Source organism: Pungitius pungitius, chromosome 3 (genome assembly GCF_949316345.1).
Source record: "Pungitius pungitius chromosome 3, fPunPun2.1, whole genome shotgun sequence".
In the NCBI taxonomy this organism is placed as follows: domain Eukaryota; kingdom Metazoa; phylum Chordata; class Actinopteri; order Perciformes; family Gasterosteidae; genus Pungitius; species Pungitius pungitius.
In genome coordinates this window covers 5,675,545-5,700,868 of record NC_084902.1, presented here as the reverse complement: position 1 = coordinate 5,700,868, position 25,324 = coordinate 5,675,545, and the positions used below count along the sequence as shown (strand labels likewise).

The window sequence follows — 25,324 nt, the reverse complement described above, 5'->3', positions numbered from 1 at the left end:
CTAACAATCCTTGTGCCGCGTTTCAGTGGAAACACTGGCCTCCCACTGAGATGCCGCCATTTGTTGCGTTAGAGAAGAGCAAATTAGACGTCTAGGTGACCAGCTCAGAGCTCTGTGCATGGATCAAACTCGCAAAATGTCACTTAGAATTCACTCCGGCCGATCTTTTTAAATCTTTTAATGCAACAGCTCCCACTGGACTCTTCAGGCTTGATTCAAAGTTTTACGGTGGCCAACTTGGTCTCACTACAGTGAATCCTAATTATCTGTGTGCAGCGCATAGTCGAGTGTGATTAAAAAACTGTCATTTCCACTTGCACCAAGATCCATTCCCACTTGTAATATTCATAAGGATATTGAGTGTAATTTTCTTGTGCAGGACAGAAATAACCGGGGCGAGGCGGAACGAGGGTGAACATAACCCGAGCTCAACGACAGTGGCCAAACTAAACCTGGCTATTGATCAAACTCAGTAAAAAAAAAGGACCAGGGTCATTTTGCATTAAGGAACAATTTACACTTCATCGATCCAGGAGACTTTCTCTTAGAAAGGACAAGCAGGAGATAAAGTCCTCCGACAGCATCCACATGATCTACTCAGCATCAGTTCTGCTGCACACTCACAAAAACACAATCAAATGCTCCCACGCCTCCAACTTCAAGCTTCTAAGGTTACATCTATGCAACCATACGAGAAAGAAGAACTTGATGAAATGCTGCTGAAGCACATCCTGCACAGATGTGGTGTGGTCAGAGGTGGAATTCACAGGTGATTTAATGTCTTTTTAAAAAAAATTATTACTCCCCTGCTTGGGGGTTTGTGGTGAGGCTTTGTTTATTCCCCCTGGACCTGTGCTGCTGGAGGCCCACAATCATAACTGGCTGATAAATACATCATCAGGCTTGGGCTATAAATAGACTCTACGCTGCCTGGCAAACACACACACACACACACACACACACACACGTCACTGTAACGCATGTTACTCTCACTGGGAGAATCAAGAGCTCACATTCTGCTCATAAACTTGCTGGAGCAAAATACATAATTACACATACACCTCCATGAGTGTGTGTGTGTGTGGGGGGGGGGGGGGGCAGATGCTCGCAGCAAAAGGCCATGAATGGAATATATTTGTATTAACAATATAGCAGCAGTTCAGAGGTATTCTCATCGTGAGTGAGCTGATGAGGCTTTTAAAGGCTCTTCCCAGCCTCTCCATCATGTGTGTCTCTGGGCACTGTCCCACCTGACGGGCCACATCGGACAACCACCCGTCCATCTAGGTCTTATTTGCTTTTTTTATTACTTTTTTTATCTGGCGGGCAGCTAATGTTGACCATGTGATCTTGCACGGAGCTTAGCGGAGCACGGAGCTCCAACTCTTATCTATTATAGTTAGTTTTACATTGATTGAGATTCCCGGAGAAGGTTCAATTATCAGAAGAAACAATAAATTAGTTCCAGCTAATCTCTGAGCGTAAACCAGTGTCCCCCAGTTGTGTGCCTTTCGCAGCGGAGCTGAGCCTTCTGTTGAACAACGCTGCATGCAGGACACGTTGAGGAAAATGTCTCGACTTGCGTGGTCTAAGAGGGATTTTCGATGAGTCCCCCCGGGGCGACCGGCTCACGTGGCTGACGGAGACGAGGTGCGACAAGGAGACGAGTGAGTGCCCTCGATCGCCTGCGAAAGGCCGGCGCGTCCCGGAAGCAACGCCGACTGTCCCTGAGGGGGAGACCACGTCACGTTTCAGTCTCCACAGGTGATCAACCACAGCGGGTCATATAAAATACCACAGGGGTTGATTGAAAAGTGGGATTACAAGACACCGTTGAACAACGTGGCCGTAGGCGCACCGTGAGTCTGCAACTCAACTGCGCGAATCCTGACTGAAAGAAAGAAAGACGTGTCAGTTTGACTACAATAAAACCAGCTGTCCCAGGATTTTCTTGTATGATGGAAATGATTGAGGCAGAGAGTCTGCAAGCACTCACCAACCAGAAGAAAGAGAGAGAGAGAGAGAGAGAGAACATGCTTTCCTTTGTCTGGATGGAAACAGAAATAAATGTTCCCTCGCCTGATTCTCCAGAGTTAGGGCTCAACTGAAAATACACAAATGAAAATAGGGAATTACAATTTCTTAACTTTTTTAGCTGAGTTTTGTTAAGTGCATTACAACTTGGCTTCAAATTAAGAGAAGCGCTGATCCATCACGTCTGTCTGAGTTTATTTTCCGTGCTGACAGCGATGACAGCCGGCCCTACGCCTCCATCTCCGTTTTGGCAAAAGGTTGAACCCAGTTGTTCTATATTTAGACGGATGCATTTGTCACAGTGCATTTAAATGAAGGGTGTTTTTATAACCTTTCCTTGTGATCGGCGTTGATCTGTTTCCCACCAGCCGTAACAGAGGCTCAGCAAGCCGGCGAGGAACGCGCATGTGCACGCTCACTGCAACAAAATAGTTTACTGATGAAAACAGTCTTTAGAAAAACAGCCAATTGTTTTTTTTTTTGAAAACCGGAAGCCATAGAAAGGTAAAATGGATATTTATTGTGTCATATAGTTGACATGATATGAACCCTTTGTTTGGTTCTTTGTTTGGTCCCTGTTTTTTCACCGGGTTTGTACAAAGGTTATGTGATGTTTGAGTTTACGTAATATATCATTATGTATAATCACAGTGCCACCATAGCATTGTGCAGGTGGCTCCATGGCGCTTTCCACGGTTTAGGCGTCCATTTGTTGGACGAATCCGTCGGTTTGCGCTCGCAGTCTTTTTGATTCTTTCACAGTTCATTTTTTTTTTGTTTGCACGCCGTCTGTCTTTTTCGGGGGTAATGCAGCTCATGGAGCATAAACGCCTCCGTTCATGCTTGGAGCTCATGCGCCGTCTGCAGAGTGTCAAGCCGAGCGCGAGTATAAACAAAGCTGAAGAAGGAGAGTTTAGACTGCAAGGCAAAACTATTTCTCCAATGTTTTCAGGCTTCAATGTTTATGTTGTTGTTGTTTTTTTCTCTCTTTCGTGGTCTGATTTCGAAACTTTTTTACCATTTTTCATACAAACTTCATCCATTTTTGTATATATTAATGGTTACTACATCGCAATAAACACGATTACATTTTCGTGTTTTAACTTTATTTTAGTAAATAATTCTGGTGCTTTGTGCACCCTAATTGATTTTCCTCCGTGCACAGCTAATTTCTCTGTTTAGTGATGTCAAATCCTGGAGCTGCAACGCGGTTTTCCGACCAACTGTTTAGTCACAAACGTGTCGAGTTCCCCACACGTCCCACCGGGAGCCAGAGATGTGGTGGGAGAGATTTGGCGACGTCTCTAATAATGTCCATTTGTTAGTTCACTTGCAGTTGCAAAGTTAAAAAAAATTGACACCTAACCTAACACCAAGCCAGCAGGAGCACTAGCTAAGCAGCGCCTGTCCCTCCCACCCACTGAGCGTGTGGGCTGGGAGCGACACACAAGTGGGAGAGCAGATAAAGAAGCAGAGGAACACAATGGGGGGAAGAAAAAAAAGAGACAAAGAAGGGCTTGTGTGAGTCAGAGTGTTGAAAGAGCGATTCGCTGTTGCGTTGTGTCACAGAGGACCGGGCGTGCACGGCTGTGACAGACACTGGCTTTCATGGACCATGCATCAAGTGTGCGGTGTCTCCATCCACATATTTGTAAATCTGTAAAAAATACCCAAAACAACAACAACATACAGGTCATTCCAGTTACAATTAGCCTGATAACAGTGTGTTTAATCCATCCATCTTGTTTCCAAAACTGCTTCCTCACCTGTCACATAAAAATGTCCACACAGACGGGCTCCATCATACAGTAAAAAGCATCTGCGGTTTGTTTCAGCTGAAACAATACACACAAATCTTTCAAGACACACAAATCTATATTTTTTTTTATCTTCAATGCAGTACATTTGTGTGCCAGACAGGCGGGCTAGGTGCGCGGAATCAAACACATCCTTGGTTATCAAATATGCAGTGAGTATACAGCAGGGGGGAGGAGGAAAGAGTGATGGCATTGCACTGAAAATTGTGTGGAAATGAAAAAGAAAGGGGTTGGGACAAGTAGTGATGAAGCAAGACTGAAAGTGAGATGAAACTGAGGCCGTCTGGGTCCAAGCAGAGCATCGTTGTGATTTGGCTACAGCGTGTTTGAGTAACGTCCCTTCAAATGTCATCCAGATAGGATTAAGACGGCCACACGTCCGTCATGTACTGCGCGGGTACTCACCCACACAGATCATGTCGAGAGGGGAGGGGAGGTTTTCTTTAACGCGGTCGTATCAGGGGGGGGTCAGGTGAAGTATGGTGACTGCTGTGAACACCCACCTCGTCCACTACATGCAATACCAAAAAAACCTAAATGATGCAGACTCCTGCTTTGTCTCATATGGCTCAAGCCCGGCTCCCTTTAGAGGCTGAGAAAATTGATTTATTTATTTCAATTTCTTATTCATCAAAAATCCTGACAGCCTTGCTGGTGTGAAGGCTCCCTAGTTTGTTTATTGTTGCTGAATAAAAACAGATTGTCTCGAGCCTGGTTGCAGACCTCTGAGTCACTGCCCACACCCTCAAACATTTTAACCATTTCATCACACCCGTCGCTCCAACCGCACTAACAAAGAGACACTAATATGGCCCACTCGACACTTCTCTCACTGTACGTGAGTAAATAGCGCGCCGTGTGCGATGTAGTCATTTCATCAGCACCTTTTCGGAGACCTTACAAACTTGACTTGGCCCTGGTCTAATTGGGACCTTGTGTGTAAACGCACGTGGCCCCGTCTTCAGCCCGTGTTTATTCCACCTGGGCGCGCGCGGCGCCCCGGGACCGGAGCGAGCGCAAACCCCGTGGACCGTGGTAATGGCTGAGAAATGTCGCCGCATCTGTCCTTGCCCTCCACCTATCCTTCCCTGAGGCGCGTCATCACTCCTCCTTCCTGTCGTTTTTTTTTTTTTTTTTGCGCCTCCTTGGGGGCTTTTTTTTCTCCTCTGGCTGTTGGAGCCCGTATTCTGCAGCTCTGGGCTCAACCAATCATGTTGTATTATTTGTTCTTTTTCTCCTAATATATGTATTATATTTATGTCTTTATATTCAGCTTTCTCTTCTCTCTTGCCTCCCACATTATTCTCCCGGAAGTAGTAAATGAGTAATTCCTCGCTCGTTTTGCATTGCTTTCCCGCGGATCGAGTTGGGTTCCTCTCTCTCTCCGATAAGACGTCCAGAGTCCCTCTGCAGCTTTGAGTTAATAATGAGGCTTTAACAAAGGCATCAGTGGGTGACAGTAACCAATACTCCCAAGTCTGAGGAGTGACGACCAGCAGCGTCTCACAGAGCCAGCAGGGACTCTTCATCTTCTCTCCGTCTCTCACACATTTGCATAGCAAACCGCGACGAGGTAAACACGCCGCTGTGGTGCCGTTTCAAATTGACAGGCAATAGAGCTCCCCGAGCAGGTTAGTCTCTCATTTGCTTGACACCCCCTCCCCACTCCAGCCTGCCTTCCTCCACCCACTTTGTCCCTTTAACCGATTTTAGCCGGGGGTTGTCCCTGATGAAGCGAGCTCGAAGGTTGTGGCCTCAGTAGTAGTGAAGAAGAAAGTCCCGACCCCTGTTTATCGTAACTGTGACTTTAAAAAAAATGTTGCACACATGCAGAGTTTAAACAGGCTTCGATATCAATCACATGACAGTGGATAAATGCTCCACGCAGAATGAAGTGTGCAAATAGCAGCGCTGTGTTCGTGGAGACAAACCGAAAAGAGCGGATCCAAAAAAGCAACTATACAGAGCAATGTGAGACAGCGCACAGATGGAGGTGCATATGGGAATTTAGCGAGGGAAGAAAGGAGGGAAGATGGCGGGATGAAGGATATCAAACCTAATCAAGATGGAGAAATTGAGTCAGCGGAGGTTACTCAGGGGAGAGGAGGGCTTCATCACGCTGTCAGTCGCTGACGCGTTGACACACATAGGTGCACTGCCCACGTTTCCTCTCCCTTCTCCTTCTCGGTTTCCACGGATCACCAGTGGCTCCGGAGAGATTCTGAGATGTTGTGGTGGGTGGACCTACTGGTCCTCTGCGGGGATCCAGGGCTACGCTGAAATGGATTGTTTCATTCTATCTACATTTCAAGTTAAGGCCGCCCCAGTCGAGGTCATTAATGGGAAACGGTGCAATACTTGGAAGAGATTGTTTTTGGCAGCCACTGCAGAGAGACACTGAAGTGCAACCAGTGCACAAACTGCCAGAAGAGGGCCGCGCGGCTGATGGTGTGACGCCCGAGCTGCCACCCCCGATTTTCTATTGAACGAGCGGAGCAAGTGATGCTCACCGAAGTCCCACTGCCCCGCGACACCCGCAGCCCTCTCCTTCGTCCTCCACAGAGCAGGCCGACAAGTGGATGCTCACACAAAAACAAGCACGTCAGCCAACGTCACCTTGGACTTTGAATTAGCTGTGGGAGGAGAAGGCGAATCCCACCCATGCGGCTCTCAAAGCATCTACCAGCAAATGCTTTTTTCTTCTACTCAGCGTGGTCTTGGATGTCCTGCCGCCACACTGCAACAAAACACCTGAGACAGATGGAGGGCGAAGCAGCTGCGGCGTGTGAAAGCTCGTGACGTGAACAAGAACATGCGTCAGTGATGTGGTAGACGGCGACAGACGGACTGCAATCCGGGTTCTTTAAGAAACAGATTCCACATTTGTCCAAAGAGAAGAAGAAGTCGTCCTTGCTTCGCCGCCCTGAGGAACGGGGGGTTTTGTTCCTATACAAAGAAAACCTAATTATGAACAACCCTGCCATATGTTACATGGAGCGCGGGCCAGGTGGTGTCTGTGTAAAGAGTCAGATGTTTCCCATAAGAATGTGTGTTAAACTACTTGGCAGGTTTAAGATGACTCAGGATAAAGAATGTTCGTTGGGCTCCTGATTCAAATATTAGATTAGTTTGTGCTTCCGGGTTATTGCCTTGCCAGAAAATTTATTATTTTTAACCTGATCTTTTCAAACAAGACTTAATCATATGACCTTCCAAAAGTAGAGCAAGTTGTCAGAGTTCTATTTCGAACATGAAGAATTTGTATCAAACCAAACCGGACTCTAAGGCTCTAATGGAGTTGTGTTCCTGTACATGTTTCCTAACCAGGTTGTGACTTCTACTTGAAAGCTGAAGAGGCTCTTCAAACCACACGCAGGGATCCGACAAATCCCCCCCCGGGGGGGTCCCTTGATTTTCAAGTGCTCTCCTGCTCTTTCCTTCCCGGCCGTGCATGGACGCTGAAATGTTCCTTTTCGTCTGTGCTGTCACAGCAGATTGGTTAAAGGGGGGGGGGGGGGGGGACCGGCTGAAGGGCCCAATCAGGAGCTGCCTGTGAGCTGATTGCCTTATCTGATGAGACGGAGATGTTCGTTACAGACGGGAGCGCCGCGAGGGGGGGGGGGACGCACTGTGACGCCGCCGCACAGAGTCGGCCAAGTGGAGACGGGGGACATTCGTCTGTGATAAAAGCGGCTTGTTTGCTTTGTCCCCCCCCCTCCGACCGGCGATGTTAAATGGTGCGACGGGTTTGGTTTTTCGACAGTAGCCTCTTTCCTTTTTCAGAAGAGGAGAGACTGAGGATGCTTCAAAGCATCTCGCTCTGCCGAGGCTGTCGCAGGTCCCCCGGGGCACGAGGATCCTTTTGTTATTCCCCGTGTGTGTACATCCATTCAACACAGCTAAACTTCCTCGCCCCAGAAACGCTGTGCGGTAATTTGAGGACAAATTATTCCTCTGGAAATACGCTCTGAGCTGAGATAACGCAAGTCTTAAAACTAGATTTTGACAGAGCGTCCTTCCTCAACAGGACAGGCCCATAGTCATAATATACAAATTTGTCTCTTACATGGGAGATTTCATTGGTCCATACACCTGAGAGGTATAAAACCCACCACGTGTTTCATTATTTGATTGATTTTAGTGCAATGGTTTAGGTTTAGTGAGATTTATGGGAAATGGTCATATTTGGGTTCAACACAATACTTTTGTATTTTGGGGTTCAAATGAATACTTCAAGGTTAAGGGGCGTTTATTGTCATGTTTGCAATATAAAAAAAAACCTTGGTAACGTTTGGAGAAGTTTCCTGTTGACGAGTTGTGTTACACTGAGACACGAGTTGCACCCGTCTTCAGCGATCATGACGGGGACGCGGCCTTACTGGGTTACCGGGAGCCATTTCTCCGCGTGTGTGTATATTAGATCAACTCAAGCGTCAACACTGGTCTGATGGCTTCGTCATTGTGTGCGACCTCTATAACACGTCCAATGGCTTCATTAATGTGTGCGGCAAACCTCATTACAATTTGCGATGATCTCATCACAGCGCCGTCACCACCGCCGTGCGGTGACTTTAAAGTCTGGAATAACGCTGACAAACAGGAGCTACTGCTCCACTGGGTTTGCTTTGATACCATTTCAAGGTGTGTGTGTGTGTTTGTGTGGGGGGGGTGGGGGGGGCAGCAATGAGCAGCATTTAGCTGCGAGACAATTGTGAAACAAGTCCATGTAGATTTTTACTTCACACAACTTTCAGAGCAAATCTATATCTCTTCGTGGTTATTTTTACCCAAAATTAATTTGTTGCCTGAACCTCACTGAGTTATTACCTGTGAAGTCTGTGTGTGTGTTTCTGTGTGTTTGTGTGGTGAAGGCACACCGCTGTGCTTTAAATCGCTTACATCTCACAACACCTGCCAGATGATGCGGAGGAACACTGCTGGGCAGAGATGGCCTCAAAGAAAGGCGGCCATCTGTTCCTGGCTCCGGACCGCCATAGTGCGTCTGCGTGTGTGTGGGATTGCATCGTCCCCTTTTATCCATTCAGTTCTCTTTGTGTATTTTAGGAGGAGAACCTGGACTGATAACGGGAGGATCGGACTGAAGATGCTGCCGTCGCTCTTCACGGCGCTGCGGACCTTCACTGAGCTGTAAGAGCGAACCTCCCTTCCCTTAATGCCAACGCGTAAAGATCAATCAGTGTTTTCATACTCAAATTTATTAAAACAACAAAACACTAAAGGGTAATTATGCTACTTTAATGGGAATGCTGTTTTATTTATATAGCCTTTAATCCTTACCCAACCAAATTTAAATAACACGTGGGAATATTATCCTTATCCAACCCCGACACTTGCTGCTCTCAGTTGGTGCTTTTCTTTTGTTCAATTTTTAATTTTTTGGAGTAGTGGAACGTCTTCAAACATCTTTTCAAAACATCCCGGAAAAATAAATTGCTTTTTTAAATTTATTTTTTATTTTGCATTATTATTTTGCATTCCAGTACCACAGTCTTTTCCCACTGTCTATGATTGGTGGGGCTGTGATTTTTCAAAAATAAAGCTATCCCTGCCCCTGCAACGCCAAAACAGTTTCCCTCCCCAACAAATGAGGGCAAACTTGGTTGCTCCGCCCCAGGAGCATCCGTCTCCAGTCTCGGGGTGATTATGACACTTTATTGCAGCCATTTATCATCACATTTCCGAGCCGGTGTCCCTAAAGGACTCAGATTAGGGAAGTGGAGGTGTTGGAAAATGAAAAGGCAAAAAAAAAAAAAAAAAAAGTTGTGCATGCACTGGGACCGCTGATGCAGAGAGCTGGCCATAAAACCCTAATGGACGGCAGGCTGCTGAGGGAAGCACAGGTCTCTCAGAAACTCCTCATCATCGGCCTCAGCAGCAAGAGCTGCTCTGTGCAACGAGTGCCACAAGCTCAAAGTCATGGAGAAGAACGAATGAGACAGACGGTGAAAAGGGACGCGGCGTTGTACGTTTTTTTATGTCATGTTAGACCTATTGTTGTTGTTTGGAACTTAACATGAGCAGTAGCTGAGGTTGAAATGATGTTCTGCGTGTGTTGTGCCTCAGGTGGAGATTTGTTTCCACTTTCTGGGGAAGATAAGAAAATCCAGAGAAATACTTCAGTTCAAAATAATCAATACTAAGGAATAGGACAAAAATGAACAAACGGCAGCATTACGCAGACCAGCAGATTGGCCTTCGGGGGGATTGCTCGGCTTAGAAGGGCCGAGGTGATAAATGATGAAGGGCATCAGAAACAGCTGCTTCACATCCACAGAGATCAGCCGGGGGAGGACGGAAGTACAGAGCAGAGGATAATTGTAAGTCAAAATGTACTTGTCCCACAAAATGACAAGGACAATTACATGTGTACACATGCACAGGTGCTTGAATGATTTGTAATCAGTGGTCTTTATTGGTGTGTATAAATTATGGACATTCAGGCTCTCACCAGTGATTATATATCTGCAATAACTGTATAAATCCATATTCATACATTCATGCTCAGAAAAGGATTTGTCTACGAAGACATGAGGAACGCTGGCGCTAAACATTTACATTTTTTTTTTGGCATATGAAAATCAGTGACTCAGTATTAAACTTTAGATCAGATTACACTTTGCTTGCTTTTCTGACCTTCTCTGCCCAGAAACTATTACGACACGGTAGTGAGTAATGATGATTGCAGGAGTGAATGAAGGGAAACACACTACGGTGCTGAAGTCTCTCGGCGATGATGACCCACTATCCGCCCGGTGCCAGAGCACATCCCGGGTTGACAGACGGAGGAATGAATCTGCTGATGCTCTGCTACGGGGCTGTTCACGCTACACGCCCCGCGTGGACGCTTCGTCCTGCCGACGCTGAGGAAAACATTCTGTCAATCCATCTTAAGGGCAACATCCATCTGTTTAACACATTTTTAGCTCCGTCCGCATATTAGACAGCATTAACATGAACGGTTTTCTGGTGAGATACCACCGGCTACGCTGGATTCGGCGCTGTTTTCATTCATGCTGCTCACAATTCTGACTCATGCATTCGGGACACACGACATGGGAGCGTGTTCTCAGCGATGCACACAGTCCGGCCTCAAAGGCAAACAGAACAAAAGTGTTCTTGCTTTGGCCTTTCAGAAACCCGAAAAGACCCGCGCCGCTGTTGTTGTTGTTGTTGTTGTTGCGCGCTGCTCGGTGTGCAGGTGTCTGGGCCTACAGGCGTGTAATCAGTGCTCAAGGGGGTTGTGTCTGAAGTAGACTAATCAGAGGGAAGATCGGGCTGCTAACAGCAGGTGTAAATCAGCAAGGATTATTTATCTCTCATCTTTGTTTTTCCCTCCTCCTTCCGGGCCGCTGTGTTCCTCTCTTGGCGTGAAAAATGGGCCCAGTGCCGTGCACCCATGTTGAGCCTCGACCCAGCTCTGGCTTTATCTGGCTTCTTTACTCGCAGCTTCTCGCGTCCTTCCTGCATCGCCAGTCCGGTCTCACTTTTTCTCATGTCAATCATCCGCCTGTCAGGTTTAATGAAGCGGGGAGATCTGCCAGATGCCTGAAAGGAGCTTAGATATTAAGCAGCAAAGCTGGGTTAAAGTGTTAAAAGGATCAGAGCGAGATGGTTGGAGAGGTTGTGTGTTTTTTTATTCACTCATATCTACCGTTCACTGCTAAAAATGTTTTGTTTTTTTACCTGTAGGAGGAGAAAAAAAACAGCAGAGGGACAAGGCGAGTGTAACTTTGACTTTTCAAGTGGATGGTGGGAGGTGAGAAAGGCTGTTACGAGTGTTTGTGCCAGCCTCACACGTCTCCGTTTGCCACCAGGTGCAAAAACCTCTTAGTGTTTTGGAAACAGGAGCCACAGATCAGATTCACTGCACGTGATTCGTGTGTCAGTGTAAAAGCTGTTATCTGGTGTCTTAAAGGGCAGACAGGAGTAATGTTGACATTTTATTACGTTTAGTATCACCAGGGGTCTTGTCAGACTAGCGGAGTACTGCTTCAAGTACCCTCATTTGTAATCCGCACTTATCTGTGACAAACTGCCGGTTTGGGCACCTTTTTGAGTGAAGCAAGGCTCACTGGGGGGAGATTGAGAAGACAAGAGGCTGATGAAAAGAAGACCTCACTACTTGTTACTATAACACCAGACCACTTACTGTGTATATCATTGGTTATGTGTTAATGGACATTTTCCTGTGTCATATTTTCTGCAGAATGAGCGGACCTTTTCTCTCATTGCACATGCTTTTTTTCTTTCTGCCATGTTGCTCTTCACTTGCGCTCATGTTGACCGTTTCTAAACCGGTCTACACTCTTGAGTGGAGACCTTAATGCATCATGTGAATGTACGCCAGCTCCCTGCAGGTTATACAATGAGGATTTTAACTGGGGGAGCATCGATGAACATGTGCACTCCTGAAATACGGGCGTATTGCACATAGTGTAAGTGCTCTTGGCTGCCATGTCCGACCAAAAGCCAATACAAGGAGACACTACACGAACAGGCATATAGAGCCACGGCACAACACAAAGAGCAGAATGCCTCGGCAGATGCTGTGTGGTTGTAGTGATCACATGGACACTGTTTTATCTGTACCCAAGGAGACAACATTGTGGTTGTAGACAGTGGGACGCCTGATTAAATGTGGCTCGGGCCATCTGCTTCAGCAGCGCACGGACTGCCTTCTGAGGCCTTCCTGCACACAGCTACGCAGGCATTTGCTTTTCTACCAGGGAAACTACCAGGCTATTCCTTCACTAGGATCTGTTGCTTTTGAAGCAAATGACCTTTCAAATTATTGCTGATTAGGAGCACTAAGTCGCCTCCAGCGAGAAGAAAATGGAAGCACAGAGGGTGCAGGGGGGGGGGGGGGCATCCTATCTAAACACCAGTGGGTTGTCCCATTCAGTGTTTGCAGTCGTTCCACTGGGCTGAACACACTCATTCTGACTAATAGAATAATCAGGTATTCCAGTTTTTTCAATGGTTCATGATGAAAAGGAACACCTGACACTAGTCTCTGGGAAGCAGGCATAGCAGGCAATTTGGACATCCCTGAGGCACTCCAAGCATGAACAACATATATTATTAGCATTTTTCCCAGTTAGCCCTGCATGGAACACCTCTAGAGGGAGGCGAAAAACATCTTAATCAGATGCCAGAGCCACGATGCTGGCCCCTTCTGGCACGAAGGGGCAGCGGCCCTCCTCTGCTCTTACTCTACTTTCTCATGGGGAAGGAGCGGCCAAGCTATCCTCATTTTGGACATCGTATCGGGGGTCTCCAGCCAAATTTCATGAGCATAGTCGAGCGTCGCAACGTGGACTGGCGAGTAAATCGAGAGCTTTGCCTTCCAGCTAAACGTGACACGAAAGCCCAATATCATCCATTATCTCTAAATAAAAGTCACTCACAACATGATCATGTATGCTATAAACTGGCCCTGTGACCTGATCCCTAATCCCAAGTGTGTTCTAGTAGCGCGTCTAGCTTCAGTCTGCATAACTGAATAATTCAAGGTTGCAAACATAGGATGTCCTCTGTTTGCATTATCTATTTGGCATCTATTTATATATGGAACTTGCTGTATATGAGCAGTGCTCATAAGCCTGTTCATTATGATCAAAGCCTTTGGGAGCAAAATATTGAATGAAATGTTGTATCCTTAAATTAAAGGTTGTCAGTTTCACCAATTGTGTGTGCCTTAATAGGAAAGTCAATTTGAAATGTCTCTGTCATGGACACTAATCTTCACCACTGTGAGTGTGTTATATTTCCCGAGTATTCATGTAAATAAACGACAAAGTTCAAAATCTGTAAAGGTCAGATGTAGCTTTTTTATAATCTTTTCTGCACAAGGCAGTGGTTTTTCAGAAACGCAATAATTGACACATGACATGGGAAACCTTTCTGTTGGAGCATCTGATGGCTGATATTCACTGTGTGTGCTCGACTACCCCTCTCCTGACCATGCAATATACAGCAGGAGGAACGTTATCATAATATCCCACCTCGGTGGCTGGGATGAAGGATATCGTATACCCAGGAAGTATTTACTGAGACACGAAAGCACATTACCTCGCTGGAACATAAAAATAAAAAAACCCCGGGCAAAAACAAATGGAGCAGGGGAAAGAGGTTGGGTGTGTGATGAAGCAGTGAAGTAGGGGGACAGAGAGCGAGAATGAGTCAGCAGCGGTGGCTTCCGCTCTCTCCAGCCATAAGGACAGACGTCTGCCTTATATTAACATTCCCACTCAGAGTTTATTCATGTGCGTTATCCCCAGCCCTCACCAGGTGATTTCACGGCTCCCGAGCAGCCAGCCTGGCCCCTTTTTTTTTTTTTTTACTGCGGCAGATTTTGATAAATGACACTGATAAGCCGGGCCTGTGGGACGGAGTGTAAAAGCCGGGCTAAATTTAGCCCAACAAAGAGCGAGCATTGATCACGATGTTTACCCCCCCGTTCATGGCTTTTCCATTTCTCCATGGTTTGTTAAACTGTGGAAATCCATGCCATTAACTCCACTTACAGACCAGTCGTAATTCACTCATAGTTGTTGTTCTGTAACAAGAAAGGCAGCAGGCGTTGAAGATGCCCCCCCCCCTCTCCTTCCCCCTTCACATTCACTGTGGTCTGAGGTGCTCAGAGACTTGAAAGGTGGCAATGAATTATGGACCAAGTTTCCACTGACGTCTGGGCGGTGGAGTCCGATGTCCTTTTCCCTCGGTCCACAGTCTACAGGTAATTGAGCGTGTTTCAGAAATAAAGTCCACGGTATCGATCCGCTGGAGGTTGTTTCCTCTCCTGAGGAGCTCGATCAAACTTCAATCTGCACACCGACTCCGTGTGTACGTCTTAAGCGCCTGTGTGCGTGCGTGCGTGTGTGTGCGCGTGCGTGTGGATAAAAGAGACTGAGTGACCGCAGTTTAGTCTTAAGTCCTTTGAGGCTGGAACCGTTAGGGGATGACCTTGAGTCTGATAACTAACTTGTACATCGAGATCCAGTTCTTGCTTTCACCTTCACGCGACTTCTCACACATGCGCTTTGTCCTGTGCCATCTGATGCTTCGGTTAATTCCCTTTCCAGCAAAGCTGAGCGGGTTCGGCTGTCGCCTGTCTTATTCCCAGCAGCGTGCGTTACAAATTGATCAGACAAAAAGGAAATTTGGGTCTCGGATTTTTGCCATCAGCCATTTTATTCACAGGTTGAGGTTATCTGGGACTTCCAACTTGGCTGCTTAACCGCATCCTGGGGCTATTTTTATTGAGTGCCTTCCAGTATAGAGCGATTTAAATGCAATTAAACGTTCGTGCCAAGGACATTGGCATCAATCAAAGGCACGATTTATTTTTGTGTTTGTATGATTTTACGCGGAGGCACAGTGAGAGGTGGGGAGAGACACCAACAAAACCAGTTCAGCCATGAAACACCTTGGATTGCATCAGCAGCGGTCGTCTACATGGTAGATTGGCTTGCAACTTTGTGAGGCTGTGCTTTTCCCCAACAGTACTTTGAATTTAACGCCACAGTCGTAGTCCAGGGGCGTGAATATAACAGTAGGTGTGGGTGCACCAGGGATACAGTGAATGCCATTATTGCCATTCATCTTAGGGCCACCCCTGTAACGCTGTGTGCTGCACACTCATTCATGCACCCGATACAAAGGCTCACTAACAAGGGCAGACTTCGACTATACGGCGTATATTCAATACTGAAACGCTCTCTACGTGATGTAGAAAGGTATTTCTGAGAGGACAGGGCGATGATTGTGTCACTCTTGACTCCTGTTTCCTGTAGAGATTCATTAATGCACAGTAGCTATCGCCACATTTCCCTGATGTCGAGTGCCTCCCGCATGACGGCCCCCTAATTGGTTAAAAAATGTCCTTCTTTTATGCTGCTGGTTAGCGTTTGGACAGATGTCACAGATACCTGTTAAGGAGGCCCTCGTCTCTTAATAACCCTCGGTGCAGTTAAGGTGCACAGTGCTGCTTAATTATGGCGTGGCCTCGGCTTCCACTGAGTCCGTTTTCCGTAAGAAGCAATAATTGAATTCTTGAGTCAAAGACCTGGTGGTCCATTTATTCTTCACGCTAATGAGAATGTTAATTAAGTCCTTTCTGAACATTCACATTGTTTGCTCCTTTCTTTGAATGCATGCAGCCAGTGGTCGCTGAGGAAAAGAGCCTCACAGCCGACAGACCTGTGAGATGTATGTAATTGATCCCCTTTAAACACAGTGGAACGTTATTATCACATATAAATGCACAATTTAAAACAAAATATGGAATGATTATTGTATTCCAGGGTTTTGATCAAGTGAAAAACCTCCATATTTAGGGCCTACAGCCCTGAATGGGCTGTGTACAAATGTTTGTGTGTGTGTGCTCATCTTTGCCTGCGTGTTCTTTTCCAAACACAAGATTAAAGGGACTAAGAAAACAAGCCAGGAGTCCATTCGTCCACCATGTGGGGAAGATTAGGTCAGACAGACGCTAATCAACTGCCAAGGGAGAGCAAAGTGACGGATGGAGAGAATGAGAGAGAGATTTATTGCACACCCAGAGTAGGAGAGTGGGGCCGGGACAAAAACAGGCAAAAAAGAAAGAGAGACGGACATCCAGGTAGAGAGGGAGAGATTATACTCCGTCTTCAGAAAATCCATTCAATGTGCAGCTCGGGTTTTTAATGGACTTTGCGGCCTTGTTATCTGTCTGTCAAACTACAGCCACGTTGCAGTCGAATACTCTGTGTAAAACCACGAGGAGACACGGCGCCGTCCATTGTACATAAATACGGATGCACGGATCATCTGGTCAGCATAAATATAACTTATTACATTATTACCCAGCAGGCTCGTCCCTGACTTGGCTCGTAGGAGGCCGCTGGCCGCGCCTGGTCCCAACTGGCAGGCGTCCTCCCAGCAGCCGACCGGAACCACAATCTGTCCCCCGGCAACGAGCCGTACTGTAGTTCAACGCGGCCCCTCCTGGACCCCCCCCCCCCCACCCCCCCCTCCTGCTCCTCCTCCTCCGCTCACTAGCCTTCTGCAATCCTTCCAGCAGCCTTCCCCTCATCATCCAATCTCCTGAACACTCAGCGCGGCACTCTCGCTAAATCTATCGTCTACTCTTTCAGCGGTGTGTTTAGGATTTACATTGGAATTTCTACTTGATAAACAAATGCAGCTAAAGGCATTGATTTCTTAGAAGGAAACTGCAAATGATAACAAAGGAGATGTGTTAGCGTGACATATTTGAAAAGATGATTTTTTTTTAGTCAACAACCCCATCTGATTTATTGCATCATATTACAATATTGAAATGCCAAAGCAGATGGAGAATGATATTGTATCTGGATATGCATTCATAACGCATTAAATCGAGCGTGTGTGTGTGTGTAGCAATACGACAGTTCTCCTTTTAAAAGCTTATGGGTAAAATGTTAGGTCTTAATTATTTATGGAGACTTTGGGTGGCTACTAGATGTTGTTAAAGCAAGTTTGTTTACAGGTCCTGGGGAATACAAATACATATAAATATAAATACACATACATATGTATGTGGAAAAAGTTTCATATGTTGCATCAAGTGAGGTCACCGCTTCAGGGTAAACAACGTGGCTTAAAACAAGGTGCACACTGACTTCATCTGCTGGTTGACGAAAACTTTATTAAAGTCCTCCAGCGTTGAATTGTGGATCTGTGTCACTATACAAGCACATAAGCACAGAAAGACAGTCAGCTGGAAGAATATCTCTGGACACATTGATTAAGCTGATGGAGTTTGTTCTTTCTTCTGGCAGTACAGAGACCACAGGTTTTCTGAGTCTGACTGTAACTGGCATGGATATTATCCCAAACTGCAGCAGATGTTGCATATTTCATCATGAAACTGAGGGTAATAGTGGCAGAATTGTATCATACATATTTAAAATGTTATTTGTGTATACTGTAAAGAGAACCAGTGCTTCGGGGATGTCGCGTTGATGCAAAAACCCGACGACTCTGTCCTCCATTAACCTTTTCATGCGGCTGTGATGGTCAGGTCTTCTAATCACTGGTTTCCATTATGACGAGAGCCCATGTGGAAAGAAAAATTGATGGAAAGGTTAAACAACAATAAATCTGTAATAACTGAGGTGCGTGGGGGCTGAGATTACTTTGATTAATTAACAAGGCCGTTGTATTACTTCTAATTGCTTCCCAGAACTGGCTGTCAGCTTCCAGAACCTGTATTTCCTGTTTGCAGATCCCCTGCCCTGTGTTTTTGTTTGTTTTTGAGAAGGCATGAAGAATATTTGTGAAGTCTTGTACAACCTCCAGGTTTCAGGCAAACACAGGGAAAAAACACGTTCAAAGCGCAATATTGACATTGTTCACGTTTTACACATTTTGCCTTAATGGCGGGATGTATTCGGGATGTAGATACAGGTTGTAGATATATTGATTGGCATCAAAGTTCATCAAAGTACTAAGGCTTTCGGTGCTCAGTTAAAAAAATGATTTTTTTTGACTGAAACAGCTCTTTAACTTCTTAAAGAAAAGGTTAAAACTCTTGAATAAATGTGGGCGGATGATCCCTCGTTGTCTCCACTTCTCCACACACTTCTGACTGAGGAAAATTGGGGCTCAACTTAAAGCCATTTGATGCTTCCCTTAATGCCGCCCAGAGGACAGGATTGTTTTTATCACCCTATTTTCTGTTTTCTTGTGCACTTCATACTACAGTAACCTTGAGTATGTATTTTCGTTTGTGAATACCTTGATTTGACTTTGGTTGCCCTTGATCAGCTGGGTTTGGAGGAGTCCATCCGTCACCGTGAAAAGCCAACATGTATAAATATTTAAGCTCAACTTGTACTTATTCTGTGGTTGCTGTTTTTATTTTCAATTGAGTGATAAAACATCGCCGGAGCACTGCCCATCTTTCCATGACAACTCAACGCATAGAAATGTGAATCGGATCAGATATTTATTTGTGGGAAGACCACGTTATCTGAAGTATCTCCATCCGCACATCAAAGCAGAGCTACACCAATCCGAGCCACGAACTTCAAGCAGAATTACATGCTCACTGACTTATTTTCCTTTTGATGGGAGCTGTTTACTGACCAAAACCCCACCCAGCTGCAGAGTTGAACCCTCTGCGCCCCCGATGTTCTATAATTATCCTTCACGTCACGGCTTCTCAGGTTCATGCTCACATCTCCTCTCCCCTCCCGCTCTCCTCCTCTCACGTGCCGTGTTTTTGTTTGTAGTTTGTAGCTAGATTAAAAATTAAAAATAGGCCCGCTGAGATGGAGTTTTGACAGAGAGGGTCTGTACTCCAGCTGATTTCCTCTTCATTTGGGTTTCATTCTCCAGGCTCCCTCAGATGTCTCCTCTCTGCTGATGAGAGCAGTCTGCGCTCTTTCATCTCCACTTTACTTGTTCCTCCATCTCTTATTTTAAGAATGTGTGCAATGGATTAGTTCTCCCCTTGAAAAAAAAAAAAAGCCTTTGGATTAAGATGTGTGGAGGGGCAACAGAGAGGATGATGGAAAAAGAAGAAAGAGAATGGAAGAAAGAGGAGAGGAGGACATGATAAGGGGGAGAGAACCACTCATGGAGTCGGAGGAGGATAAGAGCATCATATTTGTGTGTGTGTGTGTGTGTGGGTTCATTGGAGAGAACGTCAATGACGTTTGACTCCTGTTGGTGTTTGGTATTCAACATCTGTGCACCTTCATGTCCGCCACTTTCTCATTTGTTGGTGAGCTGTTACTGGTTACACCGCGTAAGGAACTCGCTGTTGCTATGCGACTGTTCGCGCCGGCGGGAGTCCGTTTTGAAGCGACGTGATATTTAACGCACGCGGAGCCTGGCGGCCTGATGCGCGAGACGCCACACAGAGCTGTCAGGGGGACTCCTAACTACGGTGGCCGAGAAGGTTCAGACAAATACAAAAGCCACAACACAACCGCAAATGCCACAACACAACGTTAGCTAAAAGATGCGTGGCGCCATTTAGCTAAATGGCGCCACGCATCTTTTAGCTAACGTTAGTTAGTTAAATTCTAACTGTAGCCGCAAGGAATCATGTTTCACTTACTTCTTAAACGATCTGGCATCCTCCAGCTCCGTTCGTCAAAATTACGCTCGCTCCCGTGGGCAGTTACTTCCGTTTTCGCTTTCGTGTTGTGGCGTTCGCGTTGTGGCATTTGCGGTTGTGTTGTGGCTTTTGTATTTTGTGTTGTGGCATTCGCGTTGTGTTGTGGCTTTTGTATTTTGTGTTGTGGCGTTCGCGTTGTGTTGTGGCATTTGCGGTTGTGTTGTGGCTTTTGTATTTTGTGTTGTGGCGTTCGCGTTTTGTTGTGGCATTTGCGGTTGTGTTGTGGCTTTTGTATTTTGTGTTGTGGCTTTTGTATTTTGTGTTGTGGCGTTCGGTTGGGTTGTGGCATTTGCGGTTGTGTTGTGGCTTTTGTATTTGTCTGAACCTTCTCGGCCACAAAGAAACAAAGTAAGTTGCCAGTACAGGAGAAAGCGCTTTGTGACGTTTCTACAGGTCTGTTGATCCACCAGCCGTGAGTGATGTCATCTCCATCTCCATCCCACCGTGACCCCGTTTACATCTGAAGGAGATCCGAGCGTGCCGCCGGAGAGGAAGGAGGAGAACGCAGCGAATGGAAACGCGCCCGGGTAGCTGAGCGCGGATTCAAAAAGTCACTCGTCAAAGGCACGCGTGGCGTTTCACGCACCAACCGGCGACTGGAGTCGTTGTGTAAAGAAGGACCGGGGAGCTCGGTGGAGAAGTTCAAGCGCCGCTTCCTCCGACAGCTCAGCAGAACCAGGCTGATCTCTGCAGAAAGCCGCCCGCGGTCTCCTCTGATGCTGTTAGATGACTAAACGAGCACTCGGTTCCAAGCACACTCTCCGTCACACACTTTATGCAATGCGCCTTTGAAGCAAGCCTTGGTTTATTCTGAAAACGCATGTGATGACTTCCTTACATTTGACAGGGCATCAGGGCCTGTGTGTTACTCGAGCTCAGCACAGTGAACTCAATCGGTTTAGCCTGGTCATGTTATGTCTTTGCATGGCAGTAGATGCTAATGTGTCAGCAGTAACTGGTATCGGCTAATAGAAAATGAACAGATAATGGGTTTCTTTAATGTAAAGCAGTGAGCAAAATCAGTTGTAAGTTTACATCAACATAGACGTATCATTTCTACATCGAATGAAAAAAAAAAAGAATGGTTCTATTTCTTCTGTGTCATAGCGTATGTGAATTCAATAATGTTGTTGCAATTAAAAGTGTTTGTAGGATGGAAAAGACACGATTTGTGCACACAGCATGAAAGCCAACACATGATCTCATGAAGGTCTGTGGCTTTGGGCTGATGCTGATGTGCTTCATGCTCTTTACTCTCTATTTTCACACCGTGCAGGTGATGAATTATCTGATTATGTCCTTCATCATTGAGGGACGCTGCGGTAGTTTCCGTTCATACATGATATCTTGTCTCAGACACGTTTCTACTAAAGGCTATTTGAACAATTAAATCAGCAACATAGAGATTACCTTTAGTCAGCCATCCAATGACTTTGATGTTTTAGGGAATAATAGTGATATATAGCACTTCATTCTATTTTCTTCATTCTATTGGGTTTTGACAGAAAGGGGAAGCGGGTCCAGATTTTGAATCTGGGCAATTTAGTGAGCATTTCTTTAGTGCACACTCTTCATTGAGTCTAGAAAGGGTTCTGTGAGTAACCGTAGCTGCTGAGACATTGAAAATGTTGAGGATTTACTGCGTCGCATTGATTGTTTACACCCGACCTCATGCAACAACTCCGCGGTTGGTTGAAAGCTTTTTCCCTCTTGCACATGATTTTGGTTTAAAGTGTCTTTTGTTCGTCTTTAGCTATGTGGCTATCACACATTTACATTCCCAAAATGTTTGGTTAAACGGTCATTTGCCGTATATTTATTTTAACTTTCTTAGCACCTCACTGTAACCATTTGTTTGAAAACATTCACGCAGAAAAACTCTTTTCCTGTGCTGGGAGGCGCGAAGCTCTGAGGAACAGTCCATGACCCCGGAGGTCACGAGCAGTTGGTGAAAAGTGCTGACTAATGCAATTATCAGAATCTATAATGAGGCTTCTCAGTTTTCTACATCATGCGTGCCTTGTGAATATGTTTCATAATTAAATAAATGCTCAAATATATATTACTGGGAAAAGAATTTCATTTGAATGTGTATTATTTGAAACTATTGGCCCAGCAAGTCTTTTTGTGTAACGTACTCCATGTGCGTTGCTTTCCGGGAAATCACACAAATTGGAGTTGGATATCGTTGGGAGTTCAATGAGAGCAAATGACATTCAGAGAGAGAAAGAGAGAGAGAAACAGCAAAGAGCTCATAACAGCACCTACAAATCAGTTTCTTTGAGATTGAGGGCACGCTGAAAATGAGCATTTCCTTTGGCAGAAATGATCCTCAGCAGAGTGAAGACGAGATGTACACTTTAGCCACCGTACAATTCTACAAAGCATACTGTTCCTTTATTTCTCACACACACACACACACACACACACACACACACACACACACACACACACACACACACACACACACACACACACAGACATATTCAGATCTCACCGCTGTACTCTTTTGCTGAATTATATTTTCTGTCTCAGTGGGAGGATAAAAAATGGAAGGTCACGCCTCGTTTAACCCCCGTCCTGATTGTATATTAATATGTTCCAGGATATACGGCTTTTACTCACAAAGCTGTCTTATTTTTCCAAAAGGTGATGGAGATGACGGCAATTGGAAATCTGGGATGTGTGCGTTTTAGGCATTTCTGTATTCCTCATCTCTTAGCTCAGTGCCAGTTTAATGTATACTGTTTATTTAAAGAAACCTATATTTTTTTGGAGAAGGTTGTCAGTGAAGTTGCTGATACTTTATTAAGGTTTTGACTACTTTTCAATTACTTAATCAGACTTGAACCAAAAAAAAAATTAAAAGCATGGATTCTAAACGGTTTGGAAACTTCATATTTTTTTGATAATGGATGTATCGTATATATATATATATATATACAATATATATACAATTTTGTTATTTCACCTCGGCTACATAAACAGCATGAAACATGCGTTGAAATACTCATCAGATTCACTCTGTGATTATGCCAAAAACAGATGTATGAAGACTTTGGTATTTCCATGGAGACTCATTAAAAGTGTCTGAGTTGATCTCAGCTTGGTCACACGTACAGTAACCACAGCGCTGTCATGCTTTTGCTGGAAAATAAGCTTTTTCGGATGTGTTATGGTGTCACTTGAGTTAGTCACTGCTTGTTGAGGGCAAAAGGCAGGTGACCTGCAACGACCTTGTGTTTGAGGCGTACTGAACAGCACACATTTATCACTTTTCATTTAGCTGACACTTTCATCCAAAGCGACTTACAACACAGTAAGTGCATTCAATCAAGAGGGAACAGAACCAGGGCAGCAAGAATCAAGAGTACAAATGCTTCGAGAAAGTCAAACTAAAAACGTGCCATAAGAAGTGCCAACTTACACGGCTGTGAGTTCGAATGATGTCTGGCACTGTTCTATCTCAGCCCGGTTCTCATCGTGATCAATCATGTGTTGGAGATGTCACTATTTCCTGAGCCATCATAAATACCCTGTCTCACTTCTTCTACTGTCACCTCATTGGTTTCAGTGTTATGTGATCCATACACGGTAGAAAAACAACTACGTAGTTGTGCGCGTGCCTCCGTTTGTAGACATACGCATCGAAATGCGCGCGCACTGTCCGTATCCATAACCCCCAACCCTGCGTCGTGCCGCTCATCGCGCTTCGAACCACGCGGGGCTCCTGCGCGTGCTCCCGGCATTTGGCTGAGAGGAGCGCGGGACGGTTGGTGGTGTGCTGCTGCTGCTGCTCGCTGATACCCGGGGGCTCACTACCACCACAGCACCCCCCCCCCCCCCCGCCGGCCGGCCCCCCCGCCACGGAGCAGGAGTCACGGATCCGTCAGCGCTCGGTCGGGCGGTGCGCATTTGGACCCGACAGTGTCCCGGGGACGAATACGCGTCGAAGCGTTGCGCGGTGCCTCTCCCTGTCCCACTGACCCCAAACAGAGGAAATAATCACACCGGTTGAGGACATTTGGGGTATTTTTTCTGGACAGAATGGCCGGCGCAGAGTGCCTCTTGAAAACACCGAGGTAAGAGTCTTTCTTACCGGGATAAAAAAAAGCCTTCATTCCAAAACGAATGTCAATTTATTTTGGGTACGTCTGAGATTCTACTTTATAGTGTGTATATGATGCCACTTTAATAATATTCTGCAATATCACTTCTGGATTTGCAGTAGCACCTTTTGTGGAATATATATTGGATTTTGTTTGGATGTATTTATAAAACCACTTAAATGATCGTAATATTCCATGTTGTTTTGAGTCAAACTTATCTTTTGACGGTGCAAACTGTGTCACTTTGTGTTCAATGCTGGAGAACAAAATTCACGCAGAGGGGATGCAGCAAAGCGGCTTTCACAGTCGACTGTGTCTGTGCAGCCAACAAAGATGTTTCAGAACTCGGTCCGTTTTTCCTTTTAAGTAGAAGGTCTCTGCAGTATCCAGGCCCTACACCTGCCACATTGATCCTCTTGTGCAGTTGAACTCTTCCCCAAGCTGCGGGATGCAAAGGATGCCACCAAAAGTTGCCCGTTTGTGCGCAACTCAATTGGCCCACGCAAGCTTTCACGGTAAAAAAAAAAAAAAAAAAGACACCGGCCGACCGGGGTCAGTCATCGAAAGCCAGCGGCTATTTTGCCTCCTCACCCGCAGGCGGATGTCCGCTTGGGTGCCTGCCTGGGGCCCCTGCAGCCGACACCACGGAGACCTGTCAATCATTACCGTGTCGCAAAGGTCGCAAAGCGCAAAAGAAGATCTCATCTCGTTGGTCTTTTTCTATTTCGTTCGGAAATCACTATCAATTTGTAGGAAGAACTCAGATGGGCCAAAAGTCCTGCGCCTTTTTTTGTGCTCAATTTATTGCGGTGTCGTGAGATTTCAATGTTCTGCTTGCGGCCAACATAATGTGCGTGTGTGTTTGTGCGTGGGTTTCGGGCGTCTGTGTTGTGGTGTGTGTGTCTGGCTACACACAGCAGCACATTCAAAAGCGCATCCACTGATCTCCAGTTGTGCATCATCACTTTTCACGTTTGACAATTATTTATTCAGGCATGTTCATTTACTGCAAATAGATATAGGCCTGTGTGATCCCTGGGGGGCTTTCAGAATAAAATGCTTTTTAATTTGCTTTGAAATGTGGATTACTGGGGGGAAAAGGCTGCCACGATTTAAATATTCTTCCCCATCCTCTTATTTTCCAAATTGATCCTCATTAATGGCATTCCAGATAAGCTTTGAATTACCTTATC

General features: G+C 45.7%; 1 protein-coding gene across 3 annotated transcripts in view; it reads left to right on the top strand.

The window, feature by feature from the left end:
* sphkap (SPHK1 interactor, AKAP domain containing) overlaps positions 1-25,324 on the top strand; it is a 55,794-nt gene that overhangs the window by 4,809 nt on the left and 25,661 nt on the right. For 2 of the 3 annotated variants that reach the window (XM_037489386.2, XM_037489557.2), the window contains exon 2: positions 8,916-8,999. In XM_037489386.2, the coding sequence (XP_037345283.2) occupies positions 8,956-8,999 (44 nt within the window). In that variant the 5' untranslated portion in view covers positions 8,916-8,955. Of the gene's footprint in view, positions 1-8,915; positions 9,000-23,875; positions 24,105-25,324 lie in introns of those variants that run through there. The other variant, XM_037489472.2, reaches the window with a different exon arrangement.